Source organism: Maniola jurtina, chromosome 11, assembly GCF_905333055.1.
Source record: "Maniola jurtina chromosome 11, ilManJurt1.1, whole genome shotgun sequence".
Classification (NCBI taxonomy): Eukaryota; Metazoa; Arthropoda; class Insecta; order Lepidoptera; family Nymphalidae; genus Maniola; species Maniola jurtina.
The window spans coordinates 3,742,680-3,763,905 of NC_060039.1; the positions used below are offsets into that span (position 1 = coordinate 3,742,680).

Below are 21,226 nucleotides of genomic sequence, written 5' to 3' on the forward strand. Positions count from 1 at the left end.
CTATAATAATTTGAGTATGTACTTACATATCTTCAAAGTAAATTATACCTGTCTAGATCTTTTTCCATCAGACATGAATGTAGACGGCGTTATGTAAAAAAGAACGGCTAAGTACGAGTCAGACTCGCGCACCGAGGGTTCCGTATTCGGGTATTTTTTTCTACATTTTGCAGGATAAATCAAAAACTATAATGCATAAAAGTAAATAAAAAACTGTTTTAGAATGTACAGGTAAAGCCCTTTCATGAACACAATTTTTTTTTTGTACTTAAATACAAATTAAGGCTTTTCGGATTTGTTCCTTTACTTATGCTATAAGACCTACCTACCTGCATCATTCTACGTAACGGGACGCACCCTATGGGTTTTCTTGACCTACACGACAGACGACCAGATGGACAGACAGACAGACAACAAAGTGATCCTATAAGGGTACCGTATTTCCTTTTGAGGAACGGATCCCTAAAAAGCTTCTTTACTGCAATATTATAGTAATCCGTTTGAACATGACCGATTTATTCAAGTGCCGCCGCTAAATTGGAACAGTCCTTTGCAATTAGTCAATGGAAGCGGGTACAGGGTAGATCGACCGAATGTTAGCAAAGCATTCAATTAGTCTGCGGTGGACGTAAGTGCGCTGCCTCGAGAGTACCTACACTGATTGTGAATCAAGGTAATCGAATCGCACTATAGCATTATTAAATTAATTCTACTACAAGTGTAAATTAAAAATTTATGATACCCCCAACAAGTGAAGGTTACAGTAACTAGAAAAGAGCTGATAACTTTAAAATGGCTGAACCGATTTTCTTGGATTATAGCTAAGAACACTCTCGATCAAGCCACCTTTCAAACAAAAAAAAAACAAAATTAAAATCGGTTCATTAGTTTAGGAGCTACGATGCCACAGACAGATACACAGATACACACGTCAAACTTATAACACCTCTGTTTTTAGGTCGGGGGTTAGTAAAATGGGACAAAAAATACCGTTTTCTGTTCATGCGAATGGATAATTTGATGACGCACTTACAGATGATGATGATGATAATGTTACAAAATATCGCATAATCACCATGATAACTAGATGTTTGGAGAATCTGAATGCTGCAAAACACGGCTTTGCAGCATTCAGTTTCATTCATCATTCATGGAAATCTGGAAGTCATATTTAAATCCATTTTTGCTTGTTTCAGGAAATAGTTATTATTTATGTAACAATAATAATAATTAAGTAACTTTGACAAAATTTTCATTTTGATAACATATATAACATATAACACGCAGAGAGAGCTTACGTCTCAACGGTGCTCCAGGCTTTCCAACGAACCAGTTAGCTTGGGATCGTCCACAAGTCAAACAGAGCCTTTGGAGCCGAACAAATGGAAGGAGTTGGTACTGGTGTGCTCCGGCCCATTAGGTGAGACCGCAGTACTCCATAATATATGGGCGGTCTCTTTATATTTCGCCACAATAACACCATGTTAGGACGGTAACCACGTCACGCCGTGGTAAATAATTGTATCCCGGCTTTAAAGTGCAGGTATCAGCTTAGTTCAAACCAAACGGATTTCAGAATCTTAGATCAAGTTATCACACGCGGGAGCGAGTAAATACGTCGTATTTACCCAATCCTCGCGAATACGATTATTCTGTGTATTTACCAGTATTTACGCTTCTCTGCAACATCGACATACGTGATCTATGGATGCCAACAAAATGCCTTGAGTTTTCTTAACAAATTGAGTTTCAAATTACAAACACATTATAATATAAAAGACTTTGTTATGAGTAAAAAAGTAAACCATATTTTTTAATTGGATGAACGAACCCCTAAAAATAATCCAAATCTGTCATTCCATAGTCTAAAGTGCTTAGAAAACATTTACCGAGACTTCATGTATTATTTTACTAAGCAAATACACTTAAGTAAAACATTACAGTCTTTGATGGCAATGTTTCTCTTTATACAGCAGGTAACTCGAGGCAAAGAACATTCATTAATATGTAAGCAGCCTCCTATTTTCTCATTATAATACATATTAAATGATATTGTAACGTGAGTTACGGAACAGCATATTGCGATTACGAATATGTATGACTCCCGCGCTCTTTTTATGTTACTTTTTACATAATTATATTTACGAGGGCTTGGAAGGGTTTACGATGTGTAACGAGGACCTCCTTGTTTTTGGAAGGGAACTGTCGAAATTCAATCCTCAAAGACCTCAAAGAAACGTCATCTTACCAAGATGACGCCCGCGACTTTGTCCGCGTGTATTTAGGTTTTTTAACATCCTTGAGAATTATTCTATTTTTCGGGATGAAAAGTAGTCTCTATGCGTCTCCGTAAGTTTTCATCAAAATCGGATAAGTAGGTAGGGCGTGAAAATATAACAATCAGACAGACACACGTTTGCATTTATAATATTGGTATGTATCCTGTCTGGGTCGTACCTATTGCTGAGAGTCGTGGCCCCGTCCATTACATGCAATGGTAGGGGATTCCTTGCGGTAATAATGCAGTGAGTTCTTTTCACATGGGATTCGACTGTAAGATTAGGTGTATTTATGATTTCGACTCTCTGAAATAGGGTAAGTAGATATTGTAAAAATTAGATAGACATTGTAAGTAGGTATTTAAAAGTAAGTATATAATAGAGTAAAATGAAGGTTTTGCTTATGTATTTCCTATAAATTTGATTCAGTAAAATACACAGAATAATGAGTCATTTCAATTTTATGTACGAAACGACAAGTTAAAAAGATAAAATTCTAAAGCCTCTTAAAAGATCTGATTTTATAGCGGTAACATTGAAAGTTTGAGGAAGGAAATGTACCTATAAAATATAAAAATATGAAATGAAAAGAAACCTTTCTTTTCTACCGAGAAAAATCAGCAAAATTAGTCTGTGTCACTCTATACGATAGAAGACACAAATATAATATCCATGCAAAAAGTTATGTATAACCCGTTACCAAGGTTGAATATATACAAGGTAACATAAAAAGTACAGAATGTGTTTAAGGAAAACGAAAATGTATGGCATCTCGGATGTATTTCACATGGATCCATTACAGCTGTCGATGGCGTAAGAAGGCGCTTACTATAATCCTATTTCGCGTCTATCGAAGCTACAAACACGACTTATTTACTCGTTCGTCTATGAAATCGATTCGTCTAAAATCAGGATTCAGTCTATCACGACAGATTCGGAATGCGAATTAGTTTTGTTAACAGACAGGAATCAATGCTTGGAGATCTTCTTTATTCGATACCTTGGCTGCGATTTGTGTATGCCTACTTTGATTTTCTTAATTTATCTTTATAGATAAACGTTTTCCTTAGTTTACTTAAAAGATAAACATGTATAGTACGCAACAAGTTGAGATAGCAATCGGGGTTTGGGGCGGAGGGACGCCCTGCAGACCCGCACGTCACCCGCGCTCACCCACCAGCGCATCATCACTTACCACCAGATCGGATTGCAGTCAAAGGCTACTTGTATCTGAAAAATAAACGGTTAAGGAAAACATCGTGAGAAAACCCTCATGCCTGAGAATTTTTCGATAATGTTCTCAAAGGTGTGTGACTGCCAATGTGGACTTGGCCAGTGTGGCGCCTCTCAATAGTTATTGTGCGTCACAAACTAACATATTCATCTACGGACCCTCTGCTCGCTTATTCAACTAGGACTTGTCGGTTTTATATAATTAACCCCCCGTTTAAATGAAACACTGTATATTAACCCCTATTATCCAATCTGCATACGAGCGTGATCCGTGCAACCGCGCCTGATGTATTGTAATAGCTAATTCGGCGTTTAATTGCAAATGGCGGCCCACGAGTTACGATATTAGATCCGGTGCTTATGACAGCCATTTAGCGAGGCATACATAGGTACATCTTGGTAAGGTTGCTACGGCAACTTCGCTTTCAGTTAATTTTGACGGTGTGCCTGGCTGTGGTCTTATTAGTGGGAGGTTCCGGGTTCCATTCCCGGCAGGGGTTTGGAATTTTATAATTTCTGGTCTGGTTTGGTGGAAGGCTTCGGCCGTGGCTAGTTACCTCCCTACCGACAAAGCCGTGCCGCCAAGCGATTTAGCGTTCCAGTACGAAGCCGTGTAGAAACCAAAGGGGTATGGGTTTAATTAAAAACTGCCCTCCTCTAGGTTAGCCCGCTTTAATCTTAGACTGCATCATCACCATCATCACTAACCACCATTTGAGATCGCAGTTAAGGGCCAACTTGTATCCGAATAAAAAAATAAAAGTAAATCAACATTTATAGTTGTATCTCATCACCATAATTGTCAATAGATAGACTACTGAACATAGGTCTCTTGCGAAGCAAGACCGAGGCATGTGGACACATGCAACGGTCTTACGCTATTTCCAGCTGCACCCTGCGACTTGTTCGATGTCGTCTACTCATTTAGGGCCAACGCTATGCCTTCAAGTGCAAGGTCGCCATACAAGCGCCTTGGAACCCCAACATCTATCGGTTTCTCTATGCTTGGGGTTTCTCTACGTAATCAAATCAGATATGAGGAGATCCGTAGGAGAACCGAATTAACCGACATAACTCAGAGGGTTGCGAAACGGAATTAAAACGAAATACGAAATAAAATGAATTTATTTATTTCACGAAGATCACTAATTAATAATTATAATATGTCAAGACTCTACCACCGGTTCAGAAAGGCGATTCTATTGAGAAGAGCCGGCAAGAAACTCAGTAGCTGCTCTTTAGTTTTAGTAAAATAGTATATGTTGTGTATGTATGTTGCATGTAATACAATTTCGCACAATGTATTAATTAACAGGCTATTAATGAATGCTATTCATTGGTAGAGTTAGACTGGAATTAGGTTTAGAAACGGTCGCACTGTCAGGTGCTAGCAAATCAGCCAATTAGTTTGCGGGGTGTGCAGGTGCGCTTGTAGCTGCTGCCCAATTTCGTTACGGATAATATGGGCACTGTACCATTTACATATCTATACGTCTTATCTACTTAAAAAAATATTGGATAAAGCTAGAAAAACTTTATTTATCGAAAACATTATAGGAATTATTTCGATTTAGCCTACCGAGATTGTATGAGTCAGAACAGATTAGAAGAGTAGGTAGCATAATGTCAAATACATAAAGTTGCCGGGCAGCCGTCAAGTAAGTAGCTAACTCTTAAGTTTGACCTCTAGAGTTTTTGCATGTTCTATCTAATACTGTCTTCCCACGGTGCATGATTCTGCGGATTATCATCGCATGGCCAACGACCACGGACAACCACGCACCGCATACAAGGCTCAAATGACGACGACGACTTGTCTGCGCTACCACGGACGAAACTCTCCCCGTGGTGAGTCGGCGCGGGCTGGTGCGCGTCCGTCCGCAATATTAGCCATCGTTAGAAGCCGGTATAAGTGTAATTGTGCCTTCAAGCAGAAAAATAAATAGCAGTAGTTTTTATAATATTTATGATATATTAATCTAGTGTTTTTACCAGCTCTTCAAGGACATTTCTAAATACATATCAAAAACTGCAGTAAGCGAAACCGTGGCTTAGTGGTCAGAGCGTCGGGCGCGAATCCAGAAGACGCAGGATCGAATCCTGCCGGTTCCGGAATTTTTAATGTGTATTTAAAAATTATATAGCAATACCTAGTTATATTAATTAATGTTTACCGGATATGTTGGCAACATAGCTAATTACCTTCCAGCCAATTCAGGTGTATCGGGAACTACTGGTAGTGCCTAACGCTGCTAACTTAATTTACAGTTTGGATTTAGCGCAAAGGACTGACTACGCTAATTAACTGATCTATTGCAGCTGCCTAGGCATGAAACTTGTTTAAATGACCAAATTTAAATCACTTTTTACGATTTCGAACCTCAAAAGGAAAAACAGAACCCTTATAGGATCACTTTAAATAAATAAATGAACTTTTATTTCAAGTCTTACCGTGTTAATATGACAAACATCACTTAACCTATGTTAGTGGATACCTATTTCTAGCTTAACAACTCATTCTATAACTAAGTACAAAGCCCGTGGGAGCCTCTTGGCGCCTATGTGCGCACCCCCCTCAGCACCTGCAGAGAGGACTATCCAATTTTCTGACTTTGTTGTCTGTCATCTGCCTATCGTGTCTGTCAAGTAAACCTGTAGGGTACTTCCCGTTGATCTAGAATCACGAAATTTGGCAGGTAGGTAGGTTTATTAGCACAAATAACCGAAAACCGTTAATTAGTGGTTACATCACAAAAAAAAATGTGTTCATCAACAAATAAGTTTAATTGAATGAATAATGTTTTATTTACTTATTGCTTATTTATTTAATTATAATTAGTTACTAATGCATGTCAATTTAATATTCGTGCAAAATAAATTGTAATTATACCATACAATAACACGTAATAATGTATGCACTTTATAATCGCGTTTTGCTTGGAGCTGTGATATTGAATAATTTATAATGTGTGAATGTAATTCGTACGTAATTGTACTTTATTGGGCACTTAGTCATTGCGGTTATTAGGCTGGTGGCTAATGCACATAATAGCTTATTCCGTTTTAGCATTTATTCAAACTTGATATTATAATAATTGTTTGAAATTCAAGCTCAATTTTTTAACCCCCCGACCCAAAAAGAGGGGTGTTATAAGTTTGACGTGTGTATCTGTCTTTGGCACCGTAGCTCCTAAACTAATGAACCGATTTTAATTTAGTTTTTTTTGTTTGAAAGGTGGCTTGATCGAGAGTGTTCTTAGCTATAATCGAAGAAAATCGGTTCAGCCGTTTGAAAGTTATCAGCTCTTTTCTATTTTTCTTATTTTTGTTTTTATGTCGGGGGTTTTTCAAAGAGTAATTATATGGAGTATTTAAAAATTAACTACTCGTACAGCAGCTGTAAGTGGTAGTTTCAAAAAACTATTGAAGAAACCTTGCTATAATAATTTTAAAACAGATACTTCAACAACGAGTACAAATTGTTTACCCGTTCATACACGCGATTTAAGTACTTAGTGGCTACAAGATTTTATTTCAGTCATAAAGCCTGAATAGTTTCTAATTAATATAAAAATAAATATTAAATCTTTTCGCTTTCGCGCATAATTCAAGCGATTAAGTAGACATTTTGTACATAAAACCCCAGACCTCCCGAACAAAAGGCCGACGTTTTAACCACTAGGCTATCACCACCTAATAATACCATTATCTACTCTTAACTATTATTATTAGTACTTACTTACGTTCCGTTATGATTGTTTTAAGCTACAGTGTAATACTAACAGTTTTAAAGGATTCTACAACACAAATGTTACATACAAATAAAACTAAAACCGTTTTATGGTCCCACATTCAGCGTCCGTTGTATTGAGGTCACCGCCTACTAAATAGGAGAGAAGAAAATGAGACGCTTTCAAACACTCGTATTTGTAGCTCAATACCTCAACTGAAATCCGAATTCTGAAAGAATAGGCTCAAACTACCCTGATGCACACTGTATTCCTTTTGTCCTCTCTCAATTTTTTCTGTATGTGTTGCACCGCAAACGCATTCTCATATACAGTTGCACGCTGTATGTACATGTTTGAATTTAACTTCTCATAGTCATTCACCACCTATTCTAGCTCTATGTAATTGTACAGTTAGTTGGTGCCACATAAAAAGCCATCTTGAGAACCATCCATCAAATCTAAAACTCAGATTACTAGGTACTCAGATGTCTGAGTACCTAGTAATCTGAGTTTTAGATTTGATTGGTGGCACAAGTGATAAGCAATCGCCACGCATTGACTCAACAATCAACCATTCCTTTCACGGGTTGTAAGTAAGAGCAGCCGATACATTTTAATTTTTATATCATACTTATACGTGGGCAATGGGCATACCTAATACCCATCATGACAGTCATCCATTGGCCTTTTTTACGAGGCACCAACTCTAGTAGGCGCAGACCTTTAAGCCTTCGACCCAACGCAGTCTCACATACAGTTGTACGACGTGTGTACATGTTTCAATTTAACTGCCACTTTTTTATTCACTTTGGGAGCGCAAAGGGAGTTCTGAACAAAAGCCGTACTAATACATGTTTCATGGGTCATTTGCAATTTAACGAACGGTTAAAACTTTCAGCTTTTGTGTTGTTTTTCTAGTATATTTTTAAAAGTAATTGTCTTAATTTTCGAATACGGTATGCACTTCATGGAAATGTTTTGATTTTTCCTTGGCTTTCTATGAGATACGAAATAAGTGCGTTTCAGTTATTTGGGTAGATATATCAGATTTGTGTTTGATTAGGGACCTCTGAAGTTCCACCTATGAGCCTACAGTGCTTACTCACTGGGAGGTCTCTTTTCTGGATCTGTATTTTATGTTTATGGAGTTGTAATAATACCTATTAGAGCCATCATATGAAAATAAACGTATTCTTATTAACCCCTGTGGCGGTTGCTCACACCGAGACCGCTGCCGCGCGTGAGGTGGGACCACACCTCGCGCCATCCCTTCTTGCCCCGCGCTCCGCACCGGACCGCGGCGCGGCGCGCGCGCATCGTGTCTCGACTCTCGAGTAGTAGTCTCTCGCCGCACCTACCTACCTACACGCGCTTGTTCCGCGTGCGCTTGCGTTTGCCTATTGTGACCGTTACTCATTGTAAATATAAATAATAATAAAAGTAAATAGTGTGTCGAATTGTGTGTATATATTCCCACAGTGGTATCCCCGGCGTTTGGCGTATTAGCAATCGCAGATAGGTACTCGGAACATTCTTCATAATTTTGTGAGCGTCGCACCACAAGCCGGTGGTCCAACTATAGGCGGAAGCGATTTTAAATTTTTTTTTCTTTTTTAAAATATGGCGCAGAACGGAAGTCGAGCAAGCGATGTAGATACTAAAAGTGACGATCCAGAGGTCCCCGGAGAGGTATCAAAAATAGGCACGCCATTGCGTTGCCCACCTTTTTGCCCCGAAGAGGCAGCCTTATGGTTTGCGCAACTAGAAGGACATTTCATTCTATCTAAAATAAATAGCGATACTACAAAATTTTACTTCGTTACGACGCAATTAGAGACGAAATACGCCCTACAAGTCAAAGACATCATAACGAATCCGCCTGCTGTAAATAAATATGACAAATTGAAGACGGAGTTAATTAATCGCCTTTCTGCGTCTCAGGAAAAGCGCATTCAACAATTACTGAGCCACGAGGAGTTAGGCGACCGCAAACCTTCACAATTTCTTAGACATTTGCAGAATCTGGCTGGACCTTCGGGGGCTTCTGACTTCATCAAGAGTATCTGGACAAATCGCTTACCCCAAAACATACAAACCGTAATCGCGTCTCAAATTGCAGAACTTGAGGTAGAAAAACTGGCAGAAATCGCAGACCGCGTACACGAAATAGTTCCCGCAGCACCTCAAGTCGCAACTGCTTCGGCATCCAGCAGCAGTAACGCTGACATGGCGAAAGAGGTGAGTGAACTAGCCAAACAGGTAGCACTACTGGTGACCAAATTGGACAGAGGAAGAACACGTTCTCGTTCTCGCACAAACCAACGAAGGTATGATCGCTCGAGCTCCTCTAGGTCTAAACAACCACCTCCAGACCACCCGCACTGCTTTTACCACTATACTTTTGGAGCCAAAGCGCGGAAATGCAAGCAACCGTGCACTTTTAATTCGGGAAACGTACAGGGCGGTCGCAAGTAGCGGCAAACGACTGTCCTTCTCCAACAGGCCGCTTATTTGTCACCGATCGTACTTCAAAGATACAGTTTCTTGTGGACACGGGTTCTGACTTAAGCGTTTTTCCTCGATCCGCCGTTAAGACGCCGTGTAAGAAATCTAAATACGACCTGGTAGCAGCTAACAATACAGTCATCCACACATACGGTCCGAGACAACTACACCTGAACCTTGGACTCCGAAGAAACTACACCTGGAACTTTACCGTAGCAGATGTTTCACGACCTATTATTGGAGTTGACTTCTTGAGCTTCTACAATTTACTTGTAGACTGTCGAAACCAACGCCTTATTGACAACGTGACATCACTCTCAGTTCCAGCTACAAATATCCGATCTGTGGAAGATATTGCATCTGTAAAAGCGGTAGTCGGAGAGACGCCATACCACCAAATACTACGGGAGTTTCCAGAAATCACGCGACCCCCAGGAATACACTCATCAGCTAAGCATAACACGCTTCACCATATCAGGACAACGCCAGGACCTCCAGTTTCATGCAAACCTCGACGCCTCGACCCGACACGAATGCAAATAGCTAAAAAAGAATTTGAAGACATGCTTACAAGCGGCGTAGCTCGGCGTTCAGAGAGTTCTTGGTCTTCTGCTTTACACCTGGTGAAGAAAAAAGATGACGGTTGGAGACCCTGCGGGGACTATAGAGCATTAAATTCCAGAACAATCCCCGACAGGTACCCCATCCGACATATACACGATTTTTCTTACCAGCTCTCAGGGTGTTCAATCTTTTCAACAATTGATTTAGTCAAAGCCTATAATCAAATAGCTGTAAATCCAGAAGATATTCCGAAAACAGCAATAACTACACCTTTTGGCCTTTACGAATTTCCGTATATGACGTTTGGCTTGAGAAACGCGGCCCAGACCTTCCAAAGGTTCATGGATGAAGTCTTACTTGGTCTTGATTTTTGTTACGGATACATTGACGACATCTTAGTTTTCTCCGCATCTCCTGAAGAGCACAAGGCCCACTTACGCCAACTGTTTGAGCGCCTGCGACACTACGGTGTCGTTATAAACTCATCGAAGTCTAACATTGGCCAGTCTGAAGTAGTCTTCCTTGGATACCGTGTATCGTCTGAGGGTACTAAACCTCTGGAGTCTAAAGTCGAAGCAATAGTAAACTATCCAGTACCCAAGACGGTAAGAGAGCTGCGACGGTTTCTAGGAATGATTAATTTCTACCGACGCTTCGTTCCTAATGCTGCGCATCTACAAGCTCCCTTGAATGCCCTCCTAGCTGGTCCAAATACCAAAGGATCTCAACCAGTGCAAATGACTCCAGAGCTACTAAAGGCATTTGAAGAGTGCAAGTCGTCACTGTCAACAGCTACTCTTCTAGCTCATCCGGATGCATCAACAGAATTAGCAATAGTGACAGACGCATCGGATTCTGCTATAGGCGCGGTGCTGCAACAGAAAAAAAATGGCGTATGGCAACCTTTAGCTTTCTATTCGCACAAGCTTAGCAGCGCGCAAAGAAAATACAGTCCGTATGATCGAGAGATGTTGGCTGTCTACGAAGCCATTAAATATTTCAGGCATATGGTCGAAGCGAGAGTATTTGCCGTTTTCACTGATCATAAGCCACTTACCTTCGCCTTTAAACTGAACAGAGACAAGAACTCGCCAAGACAATTCCGGTACCTCGATTTCATTGGACAATTCACAACGGATATAAGGTACTTACCTGGAAAGGAAAACGTAGTCGCAGACGCACTGTCCCGTATCGAAGGGATAACACCAGCTATCAACTTTGAAGAACTCGCACGATTTCAGGAAGAAGATCCTGAACTGCAAGACCTCCTTCTTCACGGCTCCACGTTGAAACTGAAAAAGATGGCTACACCTAACAATAACTTACCTGTTTACTGCGACACTTCTGTACAGACGCCTCGTCCGTATGTAACACCTCAGCTAAGAAGACAAGTGTTCGATTCACTTCATAATCTTCATCATCCCGGAAGTTCAGCTACTATACGACTGGTCTCTCAACGTTTTGTTTGGCCAGGGATTCGTAAAGACTGTAGAGAGTGGGCTAGGCAATGCTTGCAATGCCAAACTAGCAAAATTTCTCGCCACACTATCTCCCCTCTTTCTTCCTACCTTACTCCTTCTTCCAGATTCTCTCACATCCATCTCGACATCGTAGGACCGTTACCCCTATCTTCTGATTTCAGATATTGCCTTACCGTCATCGATAGGTTCACGCGATGGCCTGAGGCGTATCCCTTAAAGGACATGACAGCAGAGACCTGCGCAGCTGCTCTAGTATCTGGGTGGATAGCTAGATTCGGCTGTCCTTCACGGGTGACTACAGACCGCGGCCGAAACTTCCAGAGCCATCTCTTCAAGGAACTCACCACCCTGATTGGCGCACGTCACTTCGTCACCACAGCCTACCATCCAGCTGCTAACGGCATCATAGAACGGCTACATCGTCAACTGAAGGCGGCTATCATGTGCCACACCTCTTCACAATGGACGGAAGCCCTTCCAGTAGTCCTCTTGGGTATGCGAAGCTCATGGAAAGAAGACATTCAAGCGACGCCTGCTGAACTCGTCTATGGAGAAGCTCTTCAACTACCCGGACAGTTCCTATCTCCGAAGCAAGATTTTACTACAAGCGACGTCACTCAATATGCCACCCGTCTTCGGTCTTATATGGCCCAACTCACTCCCAAACCTACTTCTTGGCATACAACTTCACCATTTTATATTCCCAAAGACCTAAATACTTGTTCACATGTTTTTCTCCGTCGAGACCATGTTCGAAGTTCACTAGAACCCCCTTACAGCGGACCTTTCAAAGTCTTGAAAAGGCAACCGAAATTCTTCTCCATTGATATCCACGGGAAACCAAACAATGTATCCATCGATAGACTGAAACCGGCATACGTCGCGAGAGAAACAAAGGTTCCAGAGATAGACGCAACACCTACGTCATCAACTTCCACTGCTACTCCTAGCACCACTGAAGCGAAGAGGACAAGAAGTGGCCGGCTCGTCAAGTTCCCTGATTATTATCGACCGTAGCTGGTAGCTACAGTCTAGCCAGGGGGAAGATGTGGCGGTTGCTCACACCGAGACCGCTGCCGCGCGTGAGGTGGGACCACACCTCGCGCCATCCCTTCTTGCCCCGCGCTCCGCACCGGACCGCGGCGCGGCGCGCGCGCATCGTGTCTCGACTCTCGAGTAGTAGTCTCTCGCCGCACCTACCTACCTACACGCGCTTGTTCCGCGTGCGCTTGCGTTTGCCTATTGTGACCGTTACTCATTGTAAATATAAATAATAATAAAAGTAAATAGTGTGTCGAATTGTGTGTATATATTCCCACACCCCCGACCCAAAAAGAGGGGTGTTATAAGTTTGACGTGTGTATCTGTGTGTATGTGTATGTGTATCTGTCTGTGGCATCGTAGCTCCTAAACTAATAAACCAATTTTAATTTAGTTTTTTTTTTGTTTGAAAGGTGCCATGATCGAGAGTCTTCTTAGCTATGATTCAAGAAAATCAGTTCAGCCGTTTGAAAGTTATCAGCTCTTATCTAGTTACTGTAACCTTCACTTGTCGGGGGTGTTATAAATTTTTAATTTACACTTGTTTTACAATTTTTTTATTTCAAATAGCCCTTCCATACGTAGATACTAATATACAGTGTCATGTACTAATTTTGAGAAAAAATTGGTTGTCTGTAAAGTCGGTTTACTGACGATAGTTGAACGTGACAACAAAGGCCGATTGTGCTTTTTTATCGCTCGTTCCGCGCTCTCGCTTGCACTTCAAGCCTTACATGGAACGACTCATGCGGCGTTACCTCAGAGCGAGGTAACGCCGCATGAGTCATGTTTTTTCGTGCGTGCAGCGGCTCTATCGAATTATAAGACGTTGTCATGTCAAAAAAAACGATAAAAGTGATAAAACACGATTTTGGTTTCAAATAGCACTTTCATACCTACTAATTTAGTTCAATGACGCCACGACGTGGCCCTTTACAAATTCGTCAAATACATTGGTCCAATTGTTGTATCAAGACTTAAAACGAACAACCCTGTATAAAAACGTCAAGCGAAATGATCGGTATTCCTGACCTTCAACGTGTTATGACAAGCGCTTAAAATTATGTGTGGTAAACTCGTAAAATGCTGCGTCACCTCTTGCGATAAATTTTATGGCGTTTTCACTTGATTACCTAGAGTTGTCACAAACTAGAGGCAGTGAAATAGTATATAAAATTCAGTAAAAATTGCACAGTTGGTTTCAGGTAAAAAGAGCTCTCGAGTCTGGATTATATTGGAGGAGGGTGTATCCGTGCATAGTTGTGTTTTTATTACGTGGTAAACTAAAAGTAGACTGAGTAATCAATCGCACGGCAGCTTAGATACCTTCCTTTTTGTTGTTTAATCGCTTTATTTATCCATACTAATATTATAAATGCGAAAGTGTGTCTATCTGTCTGTTTGTCTGCTACGTTTTCACGGCTCATCCGCTGAACCGATTTTAATGAAATTTGGTACAGAATTAGCTTACATTCCGGGGACGGACATAGGCTACTTTTTATCCCGGAAAATCAAAGAATTCCCGCGGGATTCCTAAAGACTCATCCACTTAACAGATTTGTATGTTTGGTACCGAAGTATCTTGCGTCCCTGTAACTGAAATAGGCAACTTTTTATCCCGGAAAATCAAACAGTTCCCACGGGATCTATAAAAATCTAAATCCACGCGGACGAAGTCGCGGGCATCCTCTAGTCACATATAAATCAACTGAACAAGAATAAAAGTGATAGATAGGTACATTATGATGCTAACTAGAAATGTTTAAGTATCAAGCTTGCATCAGCTAAGTGGGAGCCATTATTCGACGCTTGTCGTATGAAGTCTGTTGTTCCATAGGTATTTAGCTCGATGTTTCTTGCGATAAAGTTTATGGTGTTTTCACTTGCATAGAGTTTAGGAGTCAGTGCAAACTTTTAAATTACTTCTTTTAAGTTCCCTCAATTTATGTTTTACAAAGTACAGTTACCAAGGAAATTTATCTAATGCGGGTAGAACGAGATTTAGAAACATTTTCATAGATTTTTATCATAAGCTTCAACTTATTTGGTATTAAAATGAGTACTAATCAAAAGACTCATTCTCGATAGCTTTTGCAGATTTATCATATTAGCCGCAATCCCAAAACTCTAATGTACCTATATTTAAAAGTGCACTAAAAGTCTACGCAAAGAAGTAGGTATACCTACTTTTATAATATAAAGCGCTGTGATGGGTCATGCCCATGTGCACGATGACAATCTTTTTTTACCACTTCTACACTTATTCTGATTTCTATGGTGATTCTATGATATGTAAAGGGAACCTCTGTTAATATTTTAGTTTTCTAGGCCCATGCTAGGCCCAAGGGCTGAACGTTTATTACGCTGGCCCATTTGAAGCGGCGTCCATTAAACATCACGGTGTATGGCTTAATTGACTGGACGGGACGCTTCAAGTCAGCTCTGCAAACTTGACGATAAACTTGATCGTCTATGGTCAACTTAGCCAGTCTGTGAGTGAGTCAGGACTTCCCTTTTTTAACCCCCGACCCAAAAAGAGGGGTGTTATAAGTTTGACGTGTGTATCTGTGTGTCTGTGTATCTGTGTATCTGTGTATCTGTGTATCTGTCTGTGGCATCGTAGCGCCTAAACGAATTAACCGATTTTAATTTAGTTTTTTTTTGGTTGAAAGGTGGCTTGATCGAGAGTGTTCTTAGCTATAATCCAAAAAAATTGGTTCAGCCGTTTAAGAGTTATCAGCTCTTTTCTAGTTTTCTTGTAGAAAAGAAGGTTAGATAACCGTTAGGTTCATAATATTATGTCAATAGACAAATGTCAAGATGTCAAGATGGACGTTGCCTAAATACATAATTATTTGTTTGAAAATGATGTTTTGGAAAACTCAAATACTTTGGATCGTCGGGGGTGTTATAAATTTTTAATTTACACTTGTTATACTTATATTTGAATAGTAGCAATAACATGTTTCAATAACTGTGCCAAATACGGATGGAACACTAAAAATACCAATATCGAATGATAGATGGAACAAGTGTATAGAGTACGTATCAAATGATAGATGAAACACATTAGCGACAGCGCAGAGGGCGATAACTCACCGATATAAAAGAGAGAATTTCATCAGAGTATAGGCTTTGGGCTTTTGAATGTATAACATCGATGCATGTTCCAATACTAGGGAGAGTTTAATGGTTTGTGTGCAACCAAATTTTTAACCCCCGATCCAAAAAGAGGGGTGTTATAACTTTGACGTGGGTATCTGTGTATCTGTCTGTTGCATCGTAGCTCCTAAACGAATGAACCGATTTTAATTTTGTTTTTTTTTGTTTGAAAGGTGGCTTGATCGAGAGTGTTCTTAGCTATAATCGAAGTAAACCTGAAGTAGGCTTCAGGTTTTTGAATCACTCGAATGAACAATTTGATAATCACCTTTACAAACAGACAATAAGTAAGTACCTATGGAAATATGCATAAATACCCGCGGCTTCGCGTGGATTTAAGGTTTTAAAAATTCCATGCGAGTTATCCGGGATAAAAAATAGTCTATCTATGTGTCTTGGATGCAAAGTTACCTGTTCTGTAATAAAAATCAGTCATATAACTGAAAAGGTAACAGACATACAGACACACTTTCCCATTTATTATATTCGTAAGTAGGTATGTATTTTGACTGTGAAATCGTAATCGAAATACTTATTATAATTATGTAAAATCAAATATCAATTTGTTAAAGAGATCACCAGTAAAATGAAAATTATCCATTTTACGCTAACTACTGCAAACTGCTAAATGCAACTGAATGCAAATTATTGGGATTAAAGCTAACCTAAATCCTTTGAATTAATTAAACCGAATGAAATGATACAATAAATTAAATATAATTAGTTTTTTGTAGTCATTAGTGCATTTTTTTGTGTTTATGTTCCATCCCACATTATGAATATTTATAAAAAAATAACACATTTTAAATGAGCTTCTTACACTAAAACGTGCTTCATAATAGTAAAGTATATTTTTATTTATTTATTATCTTTATTGCTTTAGACAGTGACAAAGAATAAAAAATACAGGATAGACTTAAAAACAAAGGACGACCTTAACACTACTGTGATCTCTTCCACGCAGAACTTATAGAACTGTAAGATGGGGAGTCGCAATTTCACAAAATGTCTCAATTCTCGACCAGCAGATCCGATACATTCACGAATTTCAGTGAAACGTTATGCCTTCACTAACTTATTGTGCAACTTTCGAGGAAACCCGCATAATAAGAGCATTTCTACACTGACCGATCTGTGCATGATATTATCTGTGCTTGTCCGTTATGATGAGAGGAGTATTTATTCGTCCATGGATAAGAGACGTTGCAGTCAGGACCAGCGCAAATAGCAGACAAGAAAGTCTGGAATGAGTCGAGTTTTTAACCCCCGACCCAAAAAGAAGGGTGTTATAAGTTTGACGTGTGTATCTGTCTGTGGCATCGTAGTTCCTAAACTAATGACCCGATTTTAATTTAGTTTTTTTGTTTGAAAGGTGGCTTGATCGAGAATATTCTCAGCTATAATCGAAGAAAATCGGTCAGCCGTTTGAAAGTTATCAGCTCTTTTCTAGTTACTGTAACCTTCACTTGTCGGGGGAAATACCCAAGCTTTATATTATAGGGGAACCCGGGGCAGCCCGGGCCCCTTAAGGATACAACATGATAATTATAGGATTCAAGTGAAATGTCAGATATGTTAAGTATTTATAGGGAATATGTGAAAACGCTTTACAGTAGGTACTCGAGAATCGATTGTATTCTGCAGACGAAAACTGACGAGACTAGCACTGAAGCTCCGAAACTTCGATGAGCTATAAAGCGGTATAATAGTTTCATTTATCTCTAAATTTTACCTCGTCTCGTAACTTTTCGTAGCTTTCATATTCAATTTCTATTTAAGTTTAGATGGAAAATAGTTTCCTCGCTCCGGTTCTCTGGTTTAAATTTTTAAGTTAAACCATGGTTAAAACTAAAGGTTTCGAGACGATCGTCCCGAGATTAGCCCGTGTAACCTTGTTAATGTTTTTTTATTGAGGTAACCAACAGTGTACCTACCATTTTACATACATACTTAGAATAATAGGTTTTCACATATACAATTTATCACTTCCCATGAAATGTGTTAGTGTGTTGTTTGTTGGTTTGTCCTTCAATCACGTCGCAACGGAGTAATGGATCGACGTGATATTTTTTCATGGTTAAATCTAAAGTATCTACCTGGAAAGTTAAACTGAAAACATTGGCTACATTTTATTTCGGAAAATCACAGAAACCTGTCGGGATTTAAAAAAAAATCCACGCAAACGTAGTCGCGGTCATCAGCTAGTCACACTAATATTATAAAGGCGAAAGTTTGTATGTGTGTGTGTGTGTTTGTGTGTGTGTGTGTGTATGTTTGTTACTCCTTCACGCAAAAACTACTGGACGGATTTGGCTGAAATTCGGAATGGAGATAGATAATATCCTGGATTAGCACATAGGCTACTTTTTATCCCGGAAAATCAAAAAGTTCCCACGGGATTTCAAAAAACCTAAATCCACGCGGGCGAAGTCGCGGGCATCGGCTAGTATTAAATAAACAAAGGCTCTAGGCTTCTCAGACCTGGGCGCGTTTGCAACCCTCGTACGTAATTAATTAGCACCACTACAACTTTATCTTACTAATCCAACAACAGCTTGACTATCAAAAAGTTAATAATGTTACCTATTTTGAATAAATTATTTGATTGTGACTGTGACTTTAATATTCAAATCGGAATCAAACTCCGTTTGTATAGAGAACGCTTTGAGTAGATTACTTTTCAGTAAAACAGGCAACATTGATTTAATAACTAACTAACTATCTTGCAATGTTCATCAAAATTCGTTGCATTCACATTTCACATATATTTGAAAGATATTCCTTAGAAAGTTTTTTTCAACAAGATTCTTTGAATAAAACAAATTCTTGCACAAGTATTACAAGCTACAGCATCTCGTTAATCCAAGGTAGGTATCTCATTAAGTCCCCAGGTAAATTCTAGTTTTAGCTTACAGAAGTTATCTTACAATTTTCTACACTAGGGAATTATTTTCAATAACATAAACATAGGTAGGTATACCTAATAGGTATATTTTTATTAGAAATATAAGCATAAAAGGAATTTAAAAAAAGTTTAACGAGATCTCAATACAGTATAGGTTATAATTAAAAACGTTAAATTGTTTTACTATCAGGTAGTACACAATAGCTGAATGATTTTCAGGTATTTCAGGGAACTATATTTTTAGTGCGCTTCTTTTTACATTTGGTAATATTTTCTCGTCAATTCATAGCCTTGCTAATAAATTAGAATCTGGATATCTTTGCAGCAATATTTTAGCGAAATAAAATTCCATTACTTTTTTTTTTTTTTTTTATTATATAGACTAGCGCTTGGCTGCAATCAGACCTGCTAGCAAGTGATGATGCAGCCTAAGATGGAGCGCGCTTGCCTAGAAGTTGCCTATTCACTCTTGATTTGAAGGTACCCATATTATAGGTGGAAGGGAAAACTGACGCCGGAAGGGCCTTCCATATCCTAGCGGTTCGAATTAGGAAAGAGGAAGCAAATCGTTTCGTACGTGTTCGAGGAATTTCGACTACGTACGGATGCTCAATGATTACTGTTCAAAACAAGCCAATTCTTTCAAAATATTGACTTATTCAAGATAGGTACATAACTTTTTACTAAAGTTAAAATTAGATAGCTTTATTCTTGTCCATAGTAAAAGTTAATTGCATGTTATAGAAAGACTCAAGTAAGCAAAAAATTAAGTGTCTTCGAATCATAAAGTGAATCTACCACTGCAGGTCTAAAATGCCCTTCTTAGTACTAAGTACCTAGTCATAGTAAGAAATTTGGCGGTTGATCTTTTAAGGTACCTACTTAAAAGTATGAAAAAATCGCAATTCTGGGCAGCTGTTGAACCAACTCCCATTTGCTGTATTTTCTTCTCACTGGATTATCCAAGAGCCGCATATAGGTACTACAAACTTCTACAAAACACCAGAAAATCGACGTTTCCTCGTGACCGAATATCCAACTCAAGATACCAACTTTGCTGCCACTTAGGTATATTTTACTAGCCCAAGACTTAGTTTTAGAATTTGGATTTAGTATAAATCCCGTGAGAACTCATTGCTTTTCAAACACATTTTGGACTGATAATATAAGTCTGGTATAATAATATAGCACTTTAATTGTTTTTTGTATTTGTATTTTTGTTCAATAAAAAACTGAAAACACAAACACAATGTTATAAAGAGAAAACGTTGCAATAATCTAAATCTCCATTGAGGTAGGCACGAGCAGGTATTAGCATTTAGATTCTTATAGATACGAGAGCACTTAGAGGGTGTTATTGCCCAAATGTTACACACGAATAAAAGTGGAATTGCTTCCAAGCGTACGGCGCAGTCTAAAGTGGGCTCTACACTCGCGGCGCGAAGTCGCTCTTTTATTTTGCGCCGTGAATGTATGCCGCGATTCACGCGTGAACTGTGTCCCTCCACACTCGCAAATCCTTACAGTCTTGTTCGTGACTATTGACGAAAACCTTTGTCGCGGACCAAAAACCGACACTGATCGGGGAAAGGCCAAAGCGCGAACGCGAAGGCGTGAACAACATCAGCTACACTCGTGATTCGCAGTTGTCGCGGGCTTTCGCGGCCGTTCGCGCCACGAATGTAGAGCCGGCTTAAGGTAATAAGGAAAGAAACAACAGCGGAGACTTCCGAAAACTTGGAAAGTGTACAAAGTCTTACAATTTTGTCATATTTAGAGTCATATTTTAACGAAACGTGCCCGCCTCAATGAAGAAGATTAGCTATAAACGTTATCACCTTGCAAGTTATATCTATGAGCGCGTACATGCCTCAATTTTGTGGATGAAATGAAGGCGGCTACCCAGTAACTTGGACAAACTTGTAGTCGTAATCAAGGCACTGGCCTAGTTTCTTGCTGGTTCTTCTCGATAGAAAAGACATTCCGAACCAGTGGTAGATGCATTTGGCGATTCAAAAGTACATGTAACTAATTAATTGAATAAAAAAATATTCTGTTTTGATTTGACAGGGGCAAGCAAACCAGAAGACAGTCTAATCCTCAAGCAGTTTGAGCCTCAATAGCTCAACCGGTAAAGGAGTGGACTTAAAACCTAAAGGTCGACGGTTCAAACCCCGCCCGTTGCACTATTGTCGTACCTATTCCTAGCACAAGCCTGACGCTTAGTTGGAGAGGAAAGGGAAATATTAGTCATTTAACATGGCTAATATTCTTTTTTAAAAAATGAAATAATTAATTAAAATAATCAGGTCAAATCACTCACTG

At 39.4% G+C, this 21,226-nt stretch overlaps 1 protein-coding gene across 1 annotated transcript; it reads left to right on the forward strand.

The window, feature by feature from the left end:
- The first annotated feature begins 8,863 nt into the window (after window positions 1-8,863).
- On the forward strand, window positions 8,864-12,810 carry LOC123869707. The gene is made up of 3 exons (XM_045912696.1): window positions 8,864-9,481; window positions 9,778-11,675; window positions 11,955-12,810. The coding sequence occupies exons 1-3, from the start codon at window positions 8,864-8,866 to the stop codon at window positions 12,808-12,810; spliced, it is 3,372 nt and encodes a 1,123-aa protein (XP_045768652.1).
- The last annotated feature ends 8,416 nt before the right edge of the window (window positions 12,811-21,226 follow it).